The 23,173-nt window shown below is 41.1% G+C and overlaps 1 protein-coding gene across 1 annotated transcript in view; it reads left to right on the forward strand.

Annotated features, from left to right (window-relative positions):
* The window catches only part of HS3ST1 (heparan sulfate-glucosamine 3-sulfotransferase 1), a 35,723-nt gene extending 12,955 nt beyond the window's left edge, over positions 1–22,768 (forward strand). Inside the window, exon 2 of the mRNA XM_077477778.1 lies at positions 21,567–22,768. Within this exon, the coding sequence (XP_077333904.1) occupies positions 21,642–22,577 (936 nt within the window). The 5' untranslated portion in view covers positions 21,567–21,641 and the 3' untranslated portion in view covers positions 22,578–22,768. The remainder of the gene's footprint in view (positions 1–21,566) is intronic.
* Positions 22,769–23,173: the final 405 nt, after the last annotated feature.

Genomic DNA, 23,173 nt, shown 5'->3' on the forward strand with positions numbered 1-23,173 from the left:
TCTCTCTCTCTCTCTCTCTCTCTCTCTCTCTCTCTCTCTCTCTCTCTCTCTCTCTCGTCACTGGAAGTTCAAACATGGCACCTCATGGAAAAGAACTCTCTGAGGATCTGAAAAAAAGAATTGCTACTCTACATAAAGATGGCCTAGGCTATAAGAAGATTGCCAAGACCCTGAAATTGAGCTGCAGCACGGTGGCCAAGACCATATAGCGGTTTAACAGGACAGGTTCCTCTCAGAACAGGCCTCACCATGGTTGTCCAAAGAAGTTGAGTGCATGTGCTCAGCATCATATCCAGAGGTTGTCTTTGGGAAATAGGTGTGAGTGCTGCCAGCATTGGTGCAGGGGTTACTGGGGTATGGGTCAGCCTGTCAGTGCTCAGACCATACGCCGCACACTGAATCAAATTGGTCATCCCAAGGAAGCCATGCAGACACTTACAGGCGGACCTGATCTGACAGCCCATGTGAAAGGGCCCCAGTATTCTCCCAGACCGATTGCAAAAGCAGAAATACATTTTAAAGTTAAGCTGTCATGATCAAAGTAGTCAAACAACATTACTGGTAGTGTGAGTAGCTTATAGTGCCTGTAGGTACAAACATTAATTTTCAGTGAGTATAACTGTTGTGGGGACACCAAATGGGTGAGTCTACATTTTAAGTGGGACAGTGTCTCTTTAAATAAGCCCAGATATGCTTTGTTTTTATACTGAAAGTGGAGTTACACCCAAAAGTGGATCTTCCGCTCATTTGTCTCATCACCCCCTCCGGTGCCACTGTCACGTACCTGCTGGTAGAGTCTGATATGCAGAGGAGGGCCTCTCTTACACCTTTGGCTCGAAGAGTTGAGAGTAAACAAGAGGCGCGGGAGTGCAGAGTCGCACAAATGCTGGCAAAATTGCTAGCAGTGGAGATGAAACCAGAACTGATGGTAGAGTTGTGGAGGAACACCGACACTGCAGGAAGCCAGGAATAGGTTGGTACTTGGAAGCCACGAGCTGGAGCGTGGGTAGAACAGCTAGCAGGAATGATATCCACATGGACTGGAGCACAGGCAGGCTGGCTTAAGACATTGGTGAACAGATGCAGAAACAGAGGAGAGTCAGGTGCAGGCAGGTTCGGCAACAGGCTGGCAGCGAGGTAGCAGAAAGAACAGGCAGGAGCATAGATGGAGACAAGCCAGGGTTGGATGCAAGCGGATAGCAGGAATAGTCAGGGACAAGCTGGGTAGGTCAACTGGAATAGGTACAGGCAAACGGATAACAGGAATCACAGGGACCGCTGTAGAACAGGCAGCACTGATCCTGAGAATGGTCAGTTTAAATTTGTCTATTTAGCGCTAAGAATTGTCACCGGGTGCGCACGCTTATTGGCATCCCATTCTGCATTGGCACATGTGCATTGGTGCATGCAAGCGTGCCTTTGCAGCTCTTCTCAGTGGGACCTGCAACACAGGGGATCTTCTGTGGCCACCATCTTGGATATTGGCATGCCCTTCCTGACAGCCACATTTTGGCACCTTCCAGGGGTGGGTGGACCTCCGCTTGAATGTGCCTCTGCTCGACTATCTATCTACAGTTCCATGTAGTGAGAATGGTTAGAATCACACTCCTATTTTCCTGTTCCTGTCTGTGTCTCTGTTGCAAAAATGTTCCCTAATTCTCTGTTCTAATAATAGAGGGGCCACATTTTACTAAAGTATATATTGTTAGGCTGCCCTAAATATTAGTACCATTTGGTGCACCATCAAGCTCCATTCATCAGCAGCAGCTTTCAACACAGTGGCAGCTTGTACTCCATTATTTTTTCTTTGGGGGAGGCCCCCCCACCAGGTCAACACTTACCCCATCCAGCTCACGGGCGGCTTACCCCGCTTTTCCTCCCGGCCATATGGTCCTAAGACCCGCTTTCTGTCCTGAGCGGGAGAAGAAGCAGGAAGACAATATTGAATGTTGATTCGCTAATGTCGCAAGTGGGTGGGCTCGGGGAACGCTGCTCTGTGCCCCCAGCCCAACCTTCTTTGAAGCAAATTAGAGCTGCAGGTTCTAATCATGTGCTTCAAAAAAATGAAAAAAACCTGTGCGTCCGGCACCCCGCATGGAGATTAGGGAGAGGCACCCCTGAGCCCCTTATAGACCGGCCGCCGCTGTTCCCACCTCTCATAAAGCTTTACAGGCTATCTGCTAAAAGGTGTGCCAGTGCCTTCCACCCACACAGATATACCATGCTCCCGGCTAAATGGCCACTGGTGCATAAGGACTATTGAGGACATTTTTCTCCAGTTGGAAAAGGATGTAAACAGAACGCTGTAAACACCTCAAATTTGTCTGGATTACTGCACTTTGTACATCATTATTAGCCTTTGAACGGATCTATTGAAGAATCCAATGTATTTTTGTACGCTGTGTGAGGTTTCTAATCTCTTGTCACATCATCCTAATCAGTAAATCTCTAATGTAGCATTTTTTCGAACTGGTCAGACCAGTATAGATGGCCTCATGGATGATTCATTGATGAATACCCCAGTGAACAATCACCTCCTGCTCCTGCATGTGCTCAGCATAAATATGGCATGTACAGTGTATGCCTCTGGCAACTGTTACGTTTTTGTTCATGCAGTCTGAATCATTTCAACTTTTAAAGGGAATCTATACCTTTTTTTGGCCGATTTTTCATCTGAAAAAAGGCAAGGCAATGAGATAATCAACTTTAAAGAATTCTGGGTACAGATATTTTTACATAGTTGCAGCTTGGGCCAATGTAACTACGTATATACTATACCTGTGGATTTCGTCATGAAACTGGAAATCCCTGTAGTAGGCACCCCCCAATACAGTGATCTCCATTCTACGCTGACCAACTGCCCTGCTGCATTATGAATACAGGATGGCGGCTGCTTGGCATGGGGGCCATTCATAGAATGCTTTGCGTTTTCAATGAATGCTAAATTTTCTGATTGGACAATGTGGAGAGCATGATGTTACCACCCTGCTTCTTCACTTCTTCCAATCAGTGAATGCTTTTCAGTCACAAAATGCAAAGTGAGCTCTGAATGGCGCCCATACTGAGTGGCCAGATGTTTGTTTTCATAACGCAGCAGGGCAGATGCTTGGCATGGGAACTGGAAGCAAGTGGTGATCACTTTACCAGCAGTACCTACTACAGTGATTTCCAGCTTCTAGATGAATCTCAAAAGTATGGTTATATTGATCTAAGCTGGGACCAATGCAACTATGTAAAATCATCTAGAACTGGAATTCTCAAAGTGGTTCTACACTCAAGCATTGTATGGTAAAGGCTAAAAAACCTCCAGGCTGCCACTGCTGTCAATCACAGTGGGTAAGCGGGGGTGGGGGGGGGTTCAGTGCCGAGCTGTGGCTGTGTATTATGGATGCATAGAGCAGCGCCTCGGGAGCGAGTTTACATCCACCAGCTCTGTGATGTCCTCATGGAGGAAGTAGAAGAGGACTGGTGTTGGAAACCTGTCAAGCTCTGGTGCCCAAGAGGGTTAAGGCAATGCTGGAAAATGGTGGTCACACAAAATATGGACACTCTGGGCCCAGTTTGGACATTTTCACTTAGGGGTGTACTCACTTTTGTTGCCAGTGGTTTAGATATGAATGGCTGTGTTGAGTTATTTTGCAGGGACAGCAAATTTACACTGTTATACAAGCTGTACACTCACTACTTTACATTGTAGCAAAGTGTCATTTCCTCAGTGTTGTCACATGAAAAGATTGTAATAAAATATTTACAAAAAATGTGAGGGGTGTACTCTTGTGAGATACTATATAAAATATAATGCTTGTGTTTTTTGTTTAAACAAAAAGCTTTAATATCACTTTAGTGTATCCATTGTGTTCCATTATGTGTAAACATTCCATAATGGGGAAAAAAAAAAAAACACTACAGGTACAAATGCTAGTTACTTTTCTTTCTAAAGTACTGTTCTAACAATCTGTACTAAAGCCTGTTCTGCCTTAGTCAGAGGATGTTGAGATGCTTCATATTGGCGGAAACTGAAAAGAAATTCAGTAATAGACTTCACTAGAGGAAAAAAAATCAATAGCTGTATTTTAGAGGTTACGACTATTGTTCTCATGTAATGCAAGACCTTTTGTCCCTATTCCTCTCTTGTGACCTTCACTCATGACCCCAATAGAATGAAGCATTTATAACCTTGCTTTGCAGCTTTACAGAGACTAAACGACGGCACGGGGTTTCCCTGTTTCAGCTTTTGTGGGAGCTTTAATAGTGTATACTACAAACAGGATAATATAGCTCAGACATTTCTATTGGACTGTATTTTTGACCGATAGTGATGGACAAATCTACCTAGGTTTCATTCACCAAGGGATGGTTGAATCTTGTTTAAAACTTGGCAACCCAAGCTTAGAGGCAAATCCTACTGAAGTCTATAGGGGCAAAATTGTGTAGTCAAAAATTGACATTTTAGGGCTAACAGGCAAACTACAGTAGCACTCTCCTATTAGGCTGCTAGGTTTTGGTTAGGCAACTCTAGTTTTTGTCTCTCTTCCTGTAATCAGCAGAGCTTGTGATTGCTTTTAGTTGATCTGGGTTTCTGCACGATGCAGATTTGACTGCTTCCCTGTTTTCTGGAGATTTACAGAATATAGTGGGGTGGGAGAGTCAAATAGGCAGTCTGATTATTTAAGAAGCCTCAACCAATCCCTGGAGAGGTGTGTCCAGAGAGTGGATGGGAAGTGTACAAATATTCTGGAACACCAGAGACCAGTGTTCTTCTTTCCGTGGAGGAGAGGTTCCCAGCCAGGAGGGCTGCTTGGCTGTCTTGCTGAAGACCCAGCTTATTGGGATCCCAGCCATGTTGAGAGAGCCACAAAACCTATTAGTGACCTGAGAGGGTGCCACCTATTAGGGTGCCACTGAAGATCTGCCTTGGAAGTTCACGTAAGGACACATTCCAAGCCACAGACACTGTGATTACTGGACCAAAGGGGGATGATTTCAGTGACTATTGCTTCTGTTACCCCTGTTGCACTAGCTACAAGTCTTGGATGGCCTGGGTCATATTAATGCCCCGGTGCTGTCCACATAATGTTTTACTGCTTAACGGACTGTTCTGCAGTGCTACTATAAGGAAGTGTCCTCATTGTTCCTGTTAGTAATGTGGATTATCCCACAGCTCCATGAACCCTATCAAAGTTATTGCTGCGATATACAATTTTAAAAAGGCAACCCTTCTAAACTGTTTCCTGGGCTCAGAGGTATGCAGTTGCTGTTTTCCTGGCTGGTACACAAGCGGTAATAGAACCTAGGACTTTAAATTAGAGGCCCTAGTAAATGGTTGCACTACACTACTGTAAAAAAGGTATTGGGAAGCTGTGCTCAATAAAGTGGAACATGTACTAATGAAGAAAAACTACTTGGGCTTTAAAGGCAGCATTATAGGAACAATTTTTAGGGAACAGTATGTCTCTTTTACGGACAGTCTCAGCGACAGCATACAGTGGCATATTTGGTTGTGGAATCCATATTTGTTTGCTTTTAAACTGAAATAAACTAGGAGGCTGCAGATGACACAACAGTGTAAAATTGGCCAGCAGCAAGACCGTTTTAAACAGCAAAGCTAGGCCAAAATTTAATAGAGACAAAGAGCATGTTTTATACCTATGCAGTTTATCAGCTTTCCCTATGTTTTCCTTACAACGTTCAGTTCATGGACTGACTGCTCTGTGCCTTTAGGACCATGAACAGGTTGGTGAATAACATTGATTATCTTGTTACAATAGCATTTGAAAGTCAGTGGAATATAGTGCAAGCTGATGTGCTGAGAGCAAAAAAGAGAATCAGTTTGAATATGGGACTGTGTAGCTGCAGACTGACCAGGGTGCCCATGCTGGCCCATGGACACCGCCAAAGATACCTTCAATGGGGATGGGAGCATCAGAACTGGACCATGGAGCAATGGAAGAAGGTAGCCTGGTCTGATGAATCGACTTTTTTCTTTCACATTTTTTACATTATATAGGTGGCTGGGAGTGTTTGTGCATCCCTTATTTGGGGAAAAGATGGCACCAGGATGCAGTATAGGAGGAAGGCAAGCCAGTAAAGGCAATGTGATGCTTTGGGCAATGTTCTACCTGGAAATCTTGGGTCCTGTCATTCATTATTATTATATTATACACAATTTACATAGCGCCAACAGTTTACGCAGCGCTTTACAATTTATGGGGGAGGGGGGGGGGGGACACATTTACAGTACAATACAAAAGGTACAGGCGGGCCCTGCTCATAGAGGTTACATTTTAAAGGGAGGGGGTGGTGGTACAAAAGGTAATAGCTGCAGAGAATTATTTGATGGGGGTGGCTCGGGGACAGTTAGGTGGGTGTGGGATGGGCTTCCCTGAGTAAATGAGTTTTAAGGGATCTCCTAAAGGTGGACAGGGTAGGCGCTGATCGGACAGACTGGGGTAGGGAGTTCCAGAGGATGGGAGAGGCTCTGGAGAAGTCCTAAAGGAGAGCATGGGTGGAGGTAACAAGGGAGCTAGAAAGCAGGAGGTCCTGGGAGAAGCGGAGGGGATGATTTGGGCGATATCTGCAGATGAGGTTGGTGATGTAGATGGGGGTGATGTTGTGGATGGCTTTGTATGTTATGGTTATCATTTTTATTTTTACATGGTGGGGTAGGGGAAACCAGTGAAGGGATTGGCAGAGAGGGGCGGCAGTCACGAGGTGAGGTGTATTAGTCTAGCAGCAGCATTCATAATAGATTGAAGAGGGGATAGCCTGCTTAAGGGTAGACCATTAAGGAGAGAGTTGCAGTAGTCAAGGCGGGAAATAATCAAGGCGTGAATGAGTTGCTTTCTAGTGTCATTAATCAGCAAGGGTCGAATTCTGGAGATATTGCGGAGGTGAAGGTGGCAGGATTTAGCCATCGATTGGATATGGGGGTTGAAGGAGAGGTCGGAGTCAAGGATTACTCCCAGGACCCTGGCCTGTGTGGCGGGGCCAATGGTTGTTGATATTAATGGTGAAGTCATGGGGGGGGGGATCGTGATGGAGGAAATATAACCGGCTCAGTTTTAGAAAGATGTGGGTGTTATTTGATTCATACTACCTACATAAACATTGTTGCTGACTAATTATACCCCTTTATGGAAACGGTATTTCCTGAAGGCAGTGGCCTCTTTCAGAAGAACGCACCCTGACACACTGTAAAAAAGGTGCAATTATGGTTTGAGGAACACTGACATGAGTTTGAGATGTTGACTTGTCCTCAATTCTCCAGATCTCAATCCAATTGAGCATCTGTAGGTAGTGCTGGACAAACCAGTCCGATCCATGGTGACCCATTTGCTACTGCGGCTTGGTGCTAGATACCACAGCATACCTTCAGAGGTTTAGTGGCATCATGCCTGGATGGGTCAGAAGGTTGCAAAAGGGGGACCTATTCAATATAAGGTGGGTGACCATAAAGTCATGATTGTGCTGCATTCTGTTAGGACCATTATCATTGTTGATACTGAAAAGAATGTCGGTGCTGGCTGCAGCCAGATTATTATTATTATTTTTTTTAACAATTTGCACTGTTGGATAGCAAGGACACAACATTATTGTATTTCACTATAGCTGATGTGTGTGTGTACGATTTATGTAGTGAGAGAGCTAATAACAGCATATTGTCACACTTCTGTCTAACCATATGCATAGTGCAACAAATGTGTGTTTTTTTGTTTTGTTTTTTTGTTTTTTTTTTACCATATGACACAAACTGAGGTTTAAAAATAAATGCTGGGTACTAGCACATGAGAATGCAGTAATGTCATTGTGATTTGTTCATAACTTTTGCTAAATAAAAGAATTCTAATACGTAAAACATATGAAGAGCATTGAATTAAAAAAAAAAAAAACTATTTCATTTTTTGACCTTGAAGACAGTTAACTTCAAGCTAAAGATTTTACTAACACTTGCAGAGATCAGTATTAAAATGAAACCACAAATCACTTAAACCAACTTTATAAATCTAGAACTCTGTGTTCCCCCTAGCTACCAGATGCTGCAATGGTTCTACAAGTAATACAATGTTAAAGATTGAAAAACAGTATGTTACAAGTGTGTTTTTGGCAACACTACTTTATTTTTTCAAACTTTATAATGATTGAAATGCATCACACGGTAATTTGTAGATCATCCATGAACATCTCATACAGATAAAGGCAATGTGAACTATCTTAATGCATTGTATTCATTAAGATAAAAAAAAAACCTTGGGTGTAGCAGCCTCCCCAGCACACCCCTAATTACCTACCTGAGCTCCTTCTCTCTTTGCAGCAATGTCTACAAGTGTCTTAGCTGTCCCAGACACTCCTCCTTATTGGCTGAGACACAGCAGCGGCGCCATTGGCTCCCGCAGCTGTCACTCAAAATCAGCCAAACAGGGGAGAGGGGGGTGGAGCCGGGTCGGGGCTCCATGTCTGAATGGATACACCGAGCTCTGACTCGGCTTGGGTGACTCTGTAACAAGCTGCTGGCTGAGGGGGCACTTACCAGAGGGAGAGACCCGGAGAGCAGAAGAGGGACCAGGGTAGATTAGGATCTGGGCTGCTCTGTGCAAATCCAACTGCACAGAGGAGGTAAGTATAATGTGTTTATTTAAAAAAAAATATACTTTATAATCACTTTAAATGGTAGACTTACTTCTACAAATATATATTTCTAAAAGCTGAAGTTTGCAGTGTCACTAAACGCAAAAATACCCTCTAACAGTGCATGCCACACTCTAGAGCTGCACGATTCTGGCTAAAATGGAAATCAAGATTTTTTTGTTAAAAATAAAAACCACGATTCTCAGTGTAACATCATCTTTCACATTATAAAAAAAGGGTTAACTTTACTAGTTTGTGTTTTTTTTTGTGTTCATTAACTGGTTGCCGCCCGCCCACTGTCATATGACGGCATCCTAGAATGGCCGCTCTCGGCCACGGGGAACACAGCGAGACAGTCAGCAGCCGCACCGTGTTGCTAGCACACATGTCCACGGCTCTTTAAACATGTGATCGTCTGTGTCCAATCACAGCCAGTCATATGTAAACAAGGAAGTGTCGGTAATTGGCGCTCCTCACCTCACACTGACAGTCTGAGGAGAGAAGAGCCGATCAGCGGCATCTCCATGCAGGGGACCATTTATGAATGTAATCGGGGAATACAATAGTGAAAAACTAGCGTTGCCATACAGTGTCCACCAATGCCAGCAATCAGTGTCCACCAGTGGCAGCAATCAGTACCCACCACTGCCCACAAGTGCCACCAATCAGTGCCCATTAGCGATGCCAGTCAGTGCTGCTAATCAGTGCCCATCACCGCTGTCAATCAGTGCCCATCAGTACTGTCCACCAGTGCCGCCTAACAGTGTTCATCGGTGCCACCTATAAGTGCAGCATATTGGTGCCTCCTCATCAGTGCCACCTAATCAGTGCCCATAAGTCCTGCCTCATCAGTGCCCATAGTGCCACCATATCAATTCCTACCAGTTCAGCCTAGCAGTGCCCTTCAGTGCCGCCTCATTAGCGCACATCAGTGAAGGCAAAAAATTACTTAGTTACAAAATTTACTGTCAGAAAAAAGTGAATTTTTTTTTTTCAACATTTTTGATCTTCTTTCTTTTACAAAAAAAAGCTCTATTTGCGTGAAGAAAATTATATATTATATTTGGGTACAGTGTTGCATGACCGCGCAATTGTCATTCAAAGTGTGACAGCGCTGAAAGCAGAAAAATGGCTTGGGTAGGAAGGGGGTGTAAGTGCCTGGTAGGCAAGTGGTTAGTGTATTTTTTCACAAATTGTGTTTGAATGACTGCTGCGCAAATACAGTGTGACATAAAATATTGTAACAACCACCATTTTGTTCTCTAGTGGCTCTGCTAAATAAAATAAAAATAAATATATAAAAATTATATATAATGTATGTTTGGGGGTTCTAAGTAATTTTCGAGCAAAAAATACTGATTTTTAACTTGTAAGCAGGAAGTGTCAGAAGGTTTAGTCTTTAAGTAGTTAACCTCATTTACAGACCGAAGTTCATCCCTTTGATCTAAGAATGAAATGTTAGTTTGTTTATCGTTCTAGGCAATGTTAAAATAAACTGCCTGGCTTTTTTATTTTATTTTTGTCAGCTGTCAGAAGTGAGCAAAGGACTTTCTGCACTTGTTACATAAAATCGGGAAATGCTGTTTTGAGATAGGGAGGGGAGTAGAATCGCTTAATGATCATGCAGCTCTACTACACCCTTATCCTTGATGATGGTCTGATATAGATTTTAAGGGGGACCTCGCACACAGAAAAAAACACATGCTGTCTCCTCCCAAATCTCTACCAGACCCTTTAAGTTAGATAAGCGTGCCAGCATACTACTACTAAAAACAAAAATATAAACTATATTTCATACCACACTTCAAATATAAATAAGAATTAAACTGATCAATAACAGAGTGCCGTCTTCCACCGTAATGTGAGCAAACATCCTACTCACCACATGGACATGACACCCATTACAGGTAGTCAAATGAGCCTGAGCAACAGAGGTGAATCCTCCAATGGGAAACGATATTGGCCAACAAGATTTGATTCATATATCAAAGAAAGAAAAGAGCTCCTCGTGGTGTAGCATATAGCAATTTATTCCATAAAAAAATAGAAGTTTACTTAACCAAGTTCTGCTAACGGCTCGCAGGCAACAGCAGGTACGCCATTCACATTCCACCTGTGTTCCAGGAGACAAAGACGGAAGTGGCGTCTCTCGCACTCCTGTAATGGGTGTCATGTCCATGTGCTGAGTAGGATGTTTGCTCACATCCACGGTGGAAGACGGCACTTTTGTCACAATATAAAGAATATTCACTTCACCTGAGTGGAGACTTTTTGGTGGCAGTTTATGGACTCTGATTTTATTTCTTTTGGAGCACGGTATGAAATATAATTGATATATTTCTTTTTATTTATAGACCTCTGGTCTCACTACAAGCAGCTTCCATTTACACATTTGTATTTTGTATTCACTTTATTTAACTTTGTATTAATTTAGCATATTGTTGGCCCAGGGTGCGTAGTCTTCAGAGATTTTTACACTTTTTTTTTCCCCCACATACTGCTACTAAAGCCCTGTACACATGGACCAACATCGGCCCGTGTATATAGGGGCCAGTCCGAGAGAAGCTGGCCAAACAGTACAGATGGGCATGCTGGGATACCAACAGCCATCTGACTCCCGATCAATGGCTGAGATCGATGATCGGAGTGTTCTGGAGGGAGTCCCCCTGTCAGAACACAACAGCTCAGAGTGGGGGTGGGGGGAATCGCTGTACTAATGTTGGATCATTAGTACAGTGGCTCCGACGGGCCTGACAGTTCATTCAACTCGCTGGGTTGAACAAAAATAAAAACTCAGTGTGTACAAGGCTTAACTGATTGTTAATCTGATTGTTTATAGAGGTTAAAGATGGTCCTTGAGTCCATTTAAGCTTTTCACACCTTTCAAACCCTGATGAAGAAGCTTGTGGTCCCAAAAACTTGTTGCGTTTATGTGCTGTGGCTACAAAACTAAGTTTGTTTGGACACTTTATCTTTTGGCTTCGTGCTTCTGGTGTATTTCATGTACTTTGAGACACTCCTTTGGTACCCATCGATGGGTTTGCTGGTGCCATTGAGCTCCATTGAAGTAGTGTATCTTGTTAATGCATAACACTTGGATAAGTATTTTTGATGGCTCTTTTGTTTGGCCGGGATGTGCACAGCATCATTATTTGTTTGGCAGGTGAAACAGACAACATTTATGCATTTCAACTATTCAGCCATTTTGCTTGGAGTTCACCTTTATGAAATTCTCCTAGCTAATAGTCACAGAAAGCTTAAATATTTGTTTTTGTGGTCCTGACATTCCATTCTATTCTCTTATATGGTTTATAGAGAAAGTAATATTAGTATAGATTTTGCTCTTGCTAGGTGTCATCTGTTGGCCTGATACATGTTTTGTGGAATTCTTAGTGCTTATTAGTTCAGCGGTAAAGGATGACCTTGAGTTCCGCAGTGTGGAAGATTCTTGTTCTTCGGTTTATATTATAGCATGCATTTATATTCTGACATGCTGGCTTTTGTAAAACTTGTATAGCTGGCTTGTATTCTTTGTAATATTACTGATTTTCTTTTGTAAGGTGCTTTACTCCTAAGTGTCTTCTCTGTGTTACTGACAAGCCACAGATAATAGTGCAAGTCTGCAATCAGACGCAGTCTGCCAGACATGACCTTTAATACTGAATTGAGGCCTGCGTGGAGAAAGTCTATGAATATTTTCTTACAAGGGAATAAAAGGTATTTTGTATTAAATTGTGTACCACTACATAATGCCAGATGGAGACTAATAGAAAAGCAAGAAAAAGACAGTGATATTAAAATGTCTATGGTGTTGGAATTTAAATCTGTTTAACCCCCACATTCTAAAGCCAGTCATAGATTGATTGATTGATTGAATCTCAGCTGGTTCAGTAGGGACTGGCCAAGATTCGATCTGTCTTTGGGCAGGCTAGTTGTACCGAAGTCAATCCATCGGCAAACTTCAGTACAACCAGCCTTTTGGCCACCAACAATTGCCATTGTGTTCTGACAGCAGGAACCGCTGAACACAACAGCCCTGCAGGAAGGATTCCTTTATTCAACACTAACTGTGATGGGGAAACTGAACAATTTTTTTTCCTTGAACCCATGGTGGAAAGAAAATTGCATAATCTATGAGCTGCTTTACACTCACAGCATCACCCCAAGGTCTTCCTACTGTTTCTAGTAGCAAGTAGTATGTGCGGTGCTGCTGTGAGTTCGGTAGTATACCTAAAAACTGCTGCTTGCAACAATTTAAGCTCATTAAAGGCTAAGTCCACGTTTCGCAAAATAAATAAATGCACACATCAGTCAATAAAAGAAATTGCATTTTTAGTGGATCAGTGGATTGCAGATGCAATGCTCTGACTCCTTTTTTTAGACTATTCCTCCAGCCACAGGTCCATACTAAAGCACAGATCTCCATCTAGGTTGCTGGACCAAGTATCAACAAGTGCAACGACATCCCCACATTTGTGCTCCATTGAGAGCTACAAGACTATTTGCAGTGGTGGCAGATGGGGCTTTTAGTTTCCTCATTCACAGATCTCTGTGAATGAATGATATGGCTGTGCAGGAAAAAGCCATATATAGCCACACTAAATTAAAATAATTGCAGGAGCCAGCCGGCAGAAGAACTCCCAGATTCTGTAAGTGTGCAGGGAAGAGGTTGGTGGGTTTGGTTTTAAGAGGGGTTGAGGACTCGAACATGTTTCAAATCCAGTTTGAAAAATGCTGATTTTATTTATTTATTTTTTACCAATGGCTTTCAAATGTGACAGCTTGAAGGGACATTTACACTGCCCTGACAGTAAAGTTTGGTTGGGGACTAAAATATTTTCTGTTACAGTAAAACCTGGCCATCTGTCTTTCCAGCTTGTGATTGGGCAATCGGTGAGCAGACACAGCAGAGAACAGCCCACTGATAAAGTCATCCCTCTGTTCTCTCTATCTCATTCCTTGTCATTCCATGTGTATGCAGCATATCTGATTGGCTCCTAGTGCAGAGGTTAAAACCGTATTAAACAAAAAGCAAACGTTTTATTATATTGCAGCTTACCATTCGATGTGATGGCTGAATAAGTTTTCTTTAGTGAATGAAGCCTAAGTGTATTTTCCCAAATATAAATAAATACATTTTAAAATAAAAAGGCCGGGGTGAGGAAGGGAGAATTAGTGGGGGAGGGGAGAGCATGGATGGGTACCATGGCTGTGGCTCATTAAGGTGCATAGCACATGTTTCAAAAACATATACTAGAAAATCTGACAAAACATGTATTGCCTCTGTCTGCGTCTTATAGGGTGCAATACAGCTCCGATCCTACTTTCTCTACGCCCTCGACTTATTTCACAATACATTTTCTTAAGAAAAACCTTTTTTGGATTTTCTGGGTTTAAAGGGTATCAATGAAAACAATCACTAGCACAGACTATATCCTTGTCATATACTGGTGTTGAATAATGTCCGTACCCCCCACCAAGAAAACTTGTTTAAGGTATGATAGATTTGCAGCTCACTCATTATTCAATCAATTTTGACATTCAATCCAGTAAAGTTGCAGAACCACTTCTTCAGCATTGATTGTCTAGACATGAAAGGAAATTTAAGATTACAAAAGGATGTTGTAAGAGTAGGACAGCGTTGTATGTTTGGCTCAAGAAGCATTATGTGGCTACAGAGTTGAAAGGCACTGTGTAAAATATTTATGTGCCACCCATAAAGCTTACTATATTATGCTATAACTGGGTTATTTTTTTGGTATAAAAGATTATTTGAGATGTTTTACTAATGCATATCGTGGTCAACATCTGAGCTGAAACTGACAACCTGTCTTGGCTGGAAAAAAAAAACAAAAAAACTCAATAGTTCTGAGGCAGATACAGTTAAAGGGGTTGTAAAGGTAAATGTTTTTTCACCTTAATGCATTCTATGCATTAAGGTGAAAAAACATCTGACGCTGCCGGCACCCCCAGCCCCCCCCCCGGTTTACTTACCTCACCCCTCGAAAATCCCGCGCTCGTCCCCCGACGTCCTTTCCACTGTTCAGCCTGGCCACTGATTGGCTGGAGTGGATGGATGGAAAGCAGCGCAGCCATTGGCTCGTGCTGCTGTCAATCACATCCACTGATGTGGGGGGCGGGGCCATGTGATACAGCCAGTGGCTATAGCCGCTGGCTGTATCATGGGAGCGTGCCCACAGATGCTTCTCACCATGCGAGGGAGCTCGCATGAACGCGAGAAGCACCTGCGGGAGGAAGCCGAGGGACCCCAGAAGAGCAGGTTCGGGGCCACTCTGTGCAAAACGAGCTGCACAGTGGAGGTAAGTATAACATGTTTGTTATTTAAAAAAAAAAAATAATCCACTTTACAATCCCTTTTAAATGTGTATAGTGCATGCTGGGAAATTTTTGGCATGTCCTAAACCGTTTTAGTCAGTCATATGTCCTCAACTTTATCACACAATGAATATTTAAATCTGTCTAGCACCTTCATGTGTGCCTGACTGAGAAGATTAATGTAGAAGAAATTTGCCAACCTTTTTTGGGTCTGTCTCTATGTCTGTCTCTATGTCTGTCTCTATGTCTGTCTCTGTCTGTCTCTATGTCTGTCTCTATGTCTGTCTCTATGTCTGTCTCTATGTCTGTCTCTATGTCTGTCTCTATGTCTGTCTCTATGTCTGTCTCTATGTCTGTCTCTATGTCTGTCTCTATGTCTGTCTCTATGTCTGTCTCTATGTCTGTCTCTATGTCTGTCTCTATGTCTGTCTCTATGTCTGTCTCTATGTCTGTCTCTATGTCTGTCTCTATGTCTGTCTCTATGTCTGTCTCTATGTCTGTCTCTATGTCTGTCTCTATGTCTGTCTCTATGTCTGTCTCTATGTCTGTCTCTATGTCTGTCTCTATGTCTGTCTCTATGTCTGTCTCTATGTCTGTCTCTATGTCTGTCTCTATGTCTGTCTCTATGTCTGTCTCTATGTCTGTCTCTATGTCTGTCTCTATGTCTGTCTCTATGTCTGTCTCTATGTCTGTCTCTATGTCTGTCTCTATGTCTGTCTCTATGTCTGTCTCTATGTCTGTCTCTATGTCTGTCTCTATGTCTGTCTCTATGTCTGTCTGTCTAGGCTGAAGGTTTTTTACCTTCATGTATTCTATTCACCTGAGCCCCCACTCGAGCAAGCAATGTGCACGAGGGCCTTGGCTGTCTCGGGACTCCCTTTCCTCATTGGCTGAGACAGCAGCGGGAGCCATTGGATCTCACTGCTGTCAATCACAGCCGATTAACCTATGAGGAAGGGGTGGGGCTGAGCCACGGCTCTGTCTTTATGGATGCATAGAGCAGGGCTCTGGAGCGAGCACGCCGCACCAGTGACCCCATAGCAAGCGGTTTGGGCACTGGTCAAGGAAGGAGCCAGGAGCACCAGTGGGGGACCCTAGTAGAAGATCAGGGCTGCTCTGTGCAAAACTTTTTTTTTTTTTTTTTCAAACATTTATTACCACATTTAAATCCATTGTCTTCCACCCAAGGCTAAAATACAAGACATAACACCCACTTATTTCTATTGAGCTCTTGATGATGACCACAACTCTGAAACCCCCAGGAGAAGACCGTGTACGATTCAGCCCAACCGGTTGGGTTTTGAGGGAACCTTACCTTTTTAAAATGAAAAGTTAGAACATCTGTCAGTACTTATTGCTCTCTGTTTCCACCATTACGTTTTTTTTTTTTTTCTGCACTTCCTATTCCGGAAGACCCAGTAAGCTGAGATCTAACCAAAGTGAGGGAATTCTTTTCTTTGGCTGCTGTCAACAGAACAGGTGTTATTGGAAGATTTTCCCTCTCTCCCTTTCATCATGACAGATGAAAAATTTAGGGCTCCGGGTTCCACCTCATTTTCTGACCTGGGAACAATGCCTACTGAGGCAGAAGAGAGTAAATCTCTCCATTAGCCAATATAAAAATTTCCACTCACACTCTTAATCTAGAATTAACATTTTATGTTAAAGTAGTATAATCTGGCAGGTTGTGGTAAAAGGACTAAAATAACCAAAAACCCTTTACTGAGGTTTTCATAGAACAGGAGGCCCAAATGCCCAAAATAAGAGTGTTATTCCTCATTTCAGGATAATGAGTGGAACCTTGAAAAACATTTATTTTCCCCAGTCTCCCCAATGGCACAGAAACTGATTTTAAAAAAAACCACCAGGACTTCGAATGCTTCCCCCACAATCTCTATCAGTAGAAAGATTTGGTTGTTGTTCCATTAGTGCTACTTTTGTAAAATATTAAGGTTATTTTGAACTCTCCAAACTTAAATTCCCCCAGAAAATTTGGACTTGCATCAAAATTATTTAAAAATTATTTCAATTTTATGATAACAGGTATTCTGTTTGCAGTTTGTTTTAAGTAACTCTGGCCTATGAAGGTGCTATTTTGTAAACCTTTAGAGGCAGCCAATGCAGGACAAACTGAACACGTGGCTTTAGCTGAGCCAACAACCTACTGCCTGGGAATATGTGAACAATATCTGGACGAAGAACCTAGAAGTGATCGCTAATATTTAAATGTTTTTATGCAGTTTTCCAGCATCACTACAGTCAAATGTTAATGCATATTGCATATGATACTGTATTGGTTTTATATATAAGCAATTAGGAATAACTGCTGAATACCTCCCTTTTTTTGCAGCACCCAATGTAGTATTCAGGAAGAAAAATAAAAAACAAAAAAAAACTATTGAAAACCTAAATTGGAACTAGACTATCCTAGCATTTTCAGCTAAGGGAGCTGTCATCTTAGCCCTTGTACACACGGTCGGAGTTTCCGACAACCAAATCCGTCGGATTTTGTCTGACGGATCTTGTCCGAAACTGTTGCATACACACGGTCGGACAAAGTTGTCGGAAAATCCGAACGTTCGGAACGTGATGACGTAATTTCGTTACGATGGGACTACGTTCAGGCTAGTAGCCAATAGCTTTGATGTAGGAATTTGATCTGAGCATGCGTGGCACTTTGTCCGATCGGAATTCTCTACACATGATCGGAGTATGTCCGATCGGAGCATTTTGTCGGAAAATATTTCCGGCAAGTTGGAAAATTTGGTCCGACGGAAACAGTCCGATGCAGACCACACACAGTCAGAATATCCGACAAAACGCTCTGATCGGACACATTCCGTCGGAACCTCCGATCGTGTGTACAAGGGCTTAGCCTCTGTTTGATCTGCAACTGTCATGATGCTGCACATGTTTTCAGCTAGGGCACCAGTTTATTGACTGATTGGAAAACAATGTACAGGAAAGTGCCAGGAGTCAGCAAATGTACCAAAAAATTGCAGTTTAAAATGCTTGGCTTCCCTTAAAGTAAACACAAGATCGAAGCCTTTAACCACTTAAAGACCACCTCCTGCACATATACATCAGCAGAATGGCACGGCTGGGCACAATCGCATACCTGTACGTGGATCTTTAAGACTCAGTCCTGAGCTACGTGACTGTGGCCGTGGGACCAGTGGACCCGATAGCCGCTGGTGTCCCGCGATCGGGTCACAGAGCTGAAGAACGAGGAGAGGTCTGTGTAAACAAACCTCTCCCCGTGCTTCCTAGTGTGGCTGTCACCGATCGTCTCTTCCCTTTTATAGGGAAAGGCGATCAGTGATGTCACATGCCAGGCCACGCCCCCTACAATAAAAAAACGCATAACGTCACACAACCCCTACACTGCCCCCTAGTGGTTAACTCCTTCAGAGCCAGTGCCATTTACACAGGAATCAGTGCATTTAAATAGCACTGATTGCTGTATAAATGACAATGGTCCCAAAAATGTGTCAAAAATGTCCGATGTGTCCGCCATAATGTCGCAGTCAGAATAAAAATCGCTGATCGCCACCATTACTAGTAAAAAAATATTAATAAAAATGCTATAAAACTATCCCCTATTTTGTAAACACTAGAACTTTTGAGCAAACCAATCAATCGCTAATTGTGATTTTTTTTTTTTTGTTTGGGAGCCACGTCGCACGACCGCGCACTTGTCAGTTGAAGCGAAGCAGTGCTGAATCGCAAAAAGGGGCCTGGTCCTTTGGCTGCAAATTGGTCCGGGGCTTAAGTGGTTAAAAAGGTTTTCCAAAAAACTATTTTAAAAATGTATTATGGTTTTCACCATATTCATCATAGGTCTAAATATTTAAAAAAACATCATTCAATTAAATATGAAATATTGCATATAGGCTGTTTTATTCAGTCAGCAGGTGGAGCTCTAGGCTCCTTTTCAGAGTTGTACAGTTTCCCTAATGCACACTGTTGTGAAATGCCTGTTGTCCAGCATAGCTTCAGCTGAATGTCTTTCTTTTTAACTAACCTACACTGCTCCTGGAAATTCTTAGTCAAGAATGTATTAAATGTTTATAGTATAAAAAGTGTGTGTGTGTGTGTGTGTGTGTGTGTAAATATATTAACTGAATACCTATTTATTAACTTTACCAACCCTAACAGCTACCCCATCTAAGCAAGCCTTGTTTTTAGAAAAAAAATACTCTGTCCTACTGTTGGGGAAATTGTCTCTTTCTATATTTTTAATATCTTGTCACACAGAAAGCAGCTTCCTAAAGGGCACTCGGCGGAGGAGGAGCCAGGAGCACTGTCAAGGGATCCCATAAGGGAAGGCTAAGGTCTGCTCTGTGCAAAACCATTGCACAGAGCAGGTAAATGGCATGTTCATTATTTTATTGAACAAGACATGTAAAGCTTTACAATCACTTTAACTACTTCTTCCTCTTCTCCTCTAAGCTAGTATTTTACTACTTTGTTTTTGTTTTATAACCGTTAATTAAACTTTCTTTTATTTTTGTGAGTTTTGTTTGTTAATTTTGTTTTTTGTGCTGCATTAAAAAAATGTGATTTGTAAACCACTTTGCAATGCTTTCTTTTAAACTAACATTGATCAAAGTAAAACGTCTTTCTTTTTATAGTTTGTTAAATTTTTTATTTTTTTGTCCGTTGATTGCATTAAAAAAAGCATTTTACAAGACAAGATCAAAAAAATAATAAATATATATATATATATATATATATATATATAATTTATCGGCATATAACACGCACATTCATTTTAAGAGGGAAGTTTCAGGAAAAAACTAAAAATTTTTGTATTGGCATATAACACGCACACGCTATTCGCACCCAATTTTCATGGTGAAAAAGTGAGTGTTATATGCCAATAAATGGAGTGTGTGAGTGTGGTGTGTGTGTGTGTGTATATGTGTGTAATATATATATATATATATATATATATATATATATATATATATATATATATATATATATATATATATATATATATATATATATATATATATATATATATATATATATATATATATACACATACATACATACATACATACATACATACATACATACATATATATATACATATATATATACATATATACATATATATATATATACATGAAATTGCTGTGTAATGACATTATTACCAAATAAACAGGCTCAAAGTTGCTGAGTTAGAGTGATGAAGTGGTTAAACCATTCTTATGAAAACAATTTTCCTGTTGAAAAGTATTGGTGGACCCCTTGTCTGTTTATCTGGCAGGTCAAACTAAATGTTCTGTAAATGCTTTTCCAATGTCTTGAACCTTGAAGGAATTCGAAGTATTTTGCCAAAAGCATACTTCCTGTCAATAGACCCTGATCAAGAGTTAGTGGAGTAAAAAAATACAGGATACCTGACATAGCCCAGATTTACTACAGTTTACCATCAATATTATGAGGACAGGACACTGAGAGTAACTATTGACTTAAAGGTTGCTAATTAGAACACAGCTTGCTAAAATACATGATTCAAAATGTAAAACTGAACATCATTACCAGTTGTCAGAGTTTTAATGTGGTGTTCTGTAATACTTTCCAACCTGTGCTTTAAACAATAATAGCTAATGGTAAGTACATTGTAGGGTGTTCAAGTGAAGATCCAATCAGTTTTGGTATCTTAGGGACACCAAAACACTTTAGATGCATAGAGTGGTTAAAATATGGACTAAGGTAGATCTGGGAATTATCTTGACACTGAAGTGGAATGTTTAACGCATTAGTTAATTGTTGATTGATTTTAGTATCGGGTAACATCATTTTATCTAGAGGCAGATGCTGCACTGAGATTAGGCCAACAGCAGGGCACATCTGCAGACTATGTAAATATAGGCACTTTTGGAATACAGTAGTGTATGTGTATATGATTTTATTTTTTGAGATAATGCTTGCTTGTTCCACTGACTTATGTCTGTCATCCCTACCCAAGGCTAAATAATATAGAAGTAGACAAGCAATAAATCAGATGGTTGTGTAGATTGTAATGTATCAAACTATTTTATGGTCCTGGGTTTTAAGAAGTCAGACTAATTCTTAAACAGGAGGGAAAGGTTTTATTGATTTTTCCACCTTAACATACTACTTCTGGTAAATCTTGGAAACAGCTGCTTAGAGAATAAATTACAGAGCACCAACCCCAGTTAGCACATGCTTAACTTAATGAAAACATTAGGGGGTTACACAATGGCATACTACATAGGGATATGTCAGTAAATGGCGTGTAACTAAAGTAAATTGAAATATCTTTCTAATAGTCCTAAGATTTTGCATAATGATTTTGACACCACTGGTAACCTAACATTGGCTACAATATCAGATGTATTCATGCTGTGCAACAGGCAAACTGGTTAGTTGACTTAATTTTGTCCTTTAAAACAGCTTGATATATTGATAAATCATTTTGGAATGAATGGAATTTAAGAAATCTATAAGCTGCCGGGGGGGGGGGGGGGGGCTAAACCCAACCTGTTTCTTTACACTACATGGGCATTTTAATGTTGTCTTAAAAATACTCTTATGGTATCTAATAAAAATATTAATTTCATTTTCAGGGGCGTATATAAAGAATTGACAAAAGACGGACACCAGTTCTGAAAGAACTGACCTATGGAGCACTATCCTGGTAAATGAATCAAGTTTTGGATGTCATGGCGTCAATATTCCTTGGAATGTGCCTCATCTTCAGCCAGCCTAACCTGGTTACGTCTTACCCAACTTCAAATGAAAAGGCCTATGCATCACCATCTCCCATAAATGAACGGAGGATTACCATTCACCCTAATAGTACCCAGCAGCATCTACCACATACTATTATTATTGGGGTACGTAAAGGTGGAACAAGGGCCTTGCTAGAAATGCTTAGCCTTCATCCTGATATTTCATCGGCTGAGAGCGAAATCCATTTTTTTGACTGGGAAGATCAATATAAAAAAGGTTTACAATGGTATGTCGGCCAAATGCCATTTTCTTACCCCCATCAGCTCACAGTAGAGAAAACCCCTGCATACTTTACATCACTTAAAGTCCCAGAACGCATTTACAACATGAACAGCACAATAAAACTTCTTCTTATCCTAAGAGACCCTATCGAACGAGTTTTATCAGACTACACTCAAGTTTTTTACAACCACCTGCAGAAAAATAAATCCTATCCACCGGTGGAAGACCTTCTTTTGAGGAATAGTGAGCTCAACACGGACTACAAAGCAATAAACCGGAGCCTGTATTATAGTTTCATGGAAAACTGGTTAACCTACTTCCCACTTCACAATATTCACATAGTTGATGGAGATTATCTAATTAGAAATCCCTTTCCGGAAATACAAAAAGTAGAGACGTTTCTGAATCTTTCTCCCCAAATAAATGCATCAAACTTTTACTTCAATAGGACAAAAGGGTTTTACTGTTTACGTGGCAGTGGTCGGGAACGTTGCTTACACGAGTCCAAAGGGAGGGCCCACCCACGTATAAACTCTTTCCTGCTGGAAAAATTACGCGAATACTTCCATGAGCCCAACAAAAAATTCTTTCAGCTTGTTGGAAGGACATTTGACTGGTTGTAAAATAAACCAATTGACAAAGACTGTGTATTTACGAAGGATATTTAAGCTATAACTTATTTGTATATTTAATATTCTTGCCAGAACTAGAAGAGGGAGAGAAATGCTAGTTTTATTTTTATACTGATTAAGTGTGACTATAATTTGTATGGATTTTCATGGATAATAAATTATATTCATTTTGCAATATAGTACACATTTTGTTTTTGCTGTGTTTTTAATATCTTTTTATATGCAATTATGAGTTTGTGACCACTAAATAATAAAAAGGTCTGAGGCAATTTTTTTTATTTAAATGGCCTTAAATAAAAAGAAAAAACAAAATCAAGTGCCAATTTCATGAAAAATTTACAATTTCATGTTTCTTTAGATGTAAAGACCAACATAAAAAAAAATTTGATAAAAATTAACTCTTGTCAGAGCTCTTTTGGGAAGGAGTGGAGGAAAGATTACAGCCTATTCAGGTTATTGTCTGTTTCCACTGGGGGATTATGTGCGTGGTAATTGATATAGGAAAAAAGGGGAAATCTCCCCAGTAGTAGATCACACAACTACAATAAAACGTGACTTGAAATGCTAAACCTTCTGTACATAGAGAA

The sequence above is a fragment of the Lithobates pipiens genome, unplaced genomic scaffold (genome assembly GCF_037356315.1).
Source record: "Lithobates pipiens isolate NorthernLeopardFrog02 unplaced genomic scaffold, aLitPip1_a1.2 Scaffold_13, whole genome shotgun sequence".
NCBI lineage: Eukaryota > Metazoa > Chordata > Amphibia > Anura > Ranidae > Lithobates > Lithobates pipiens.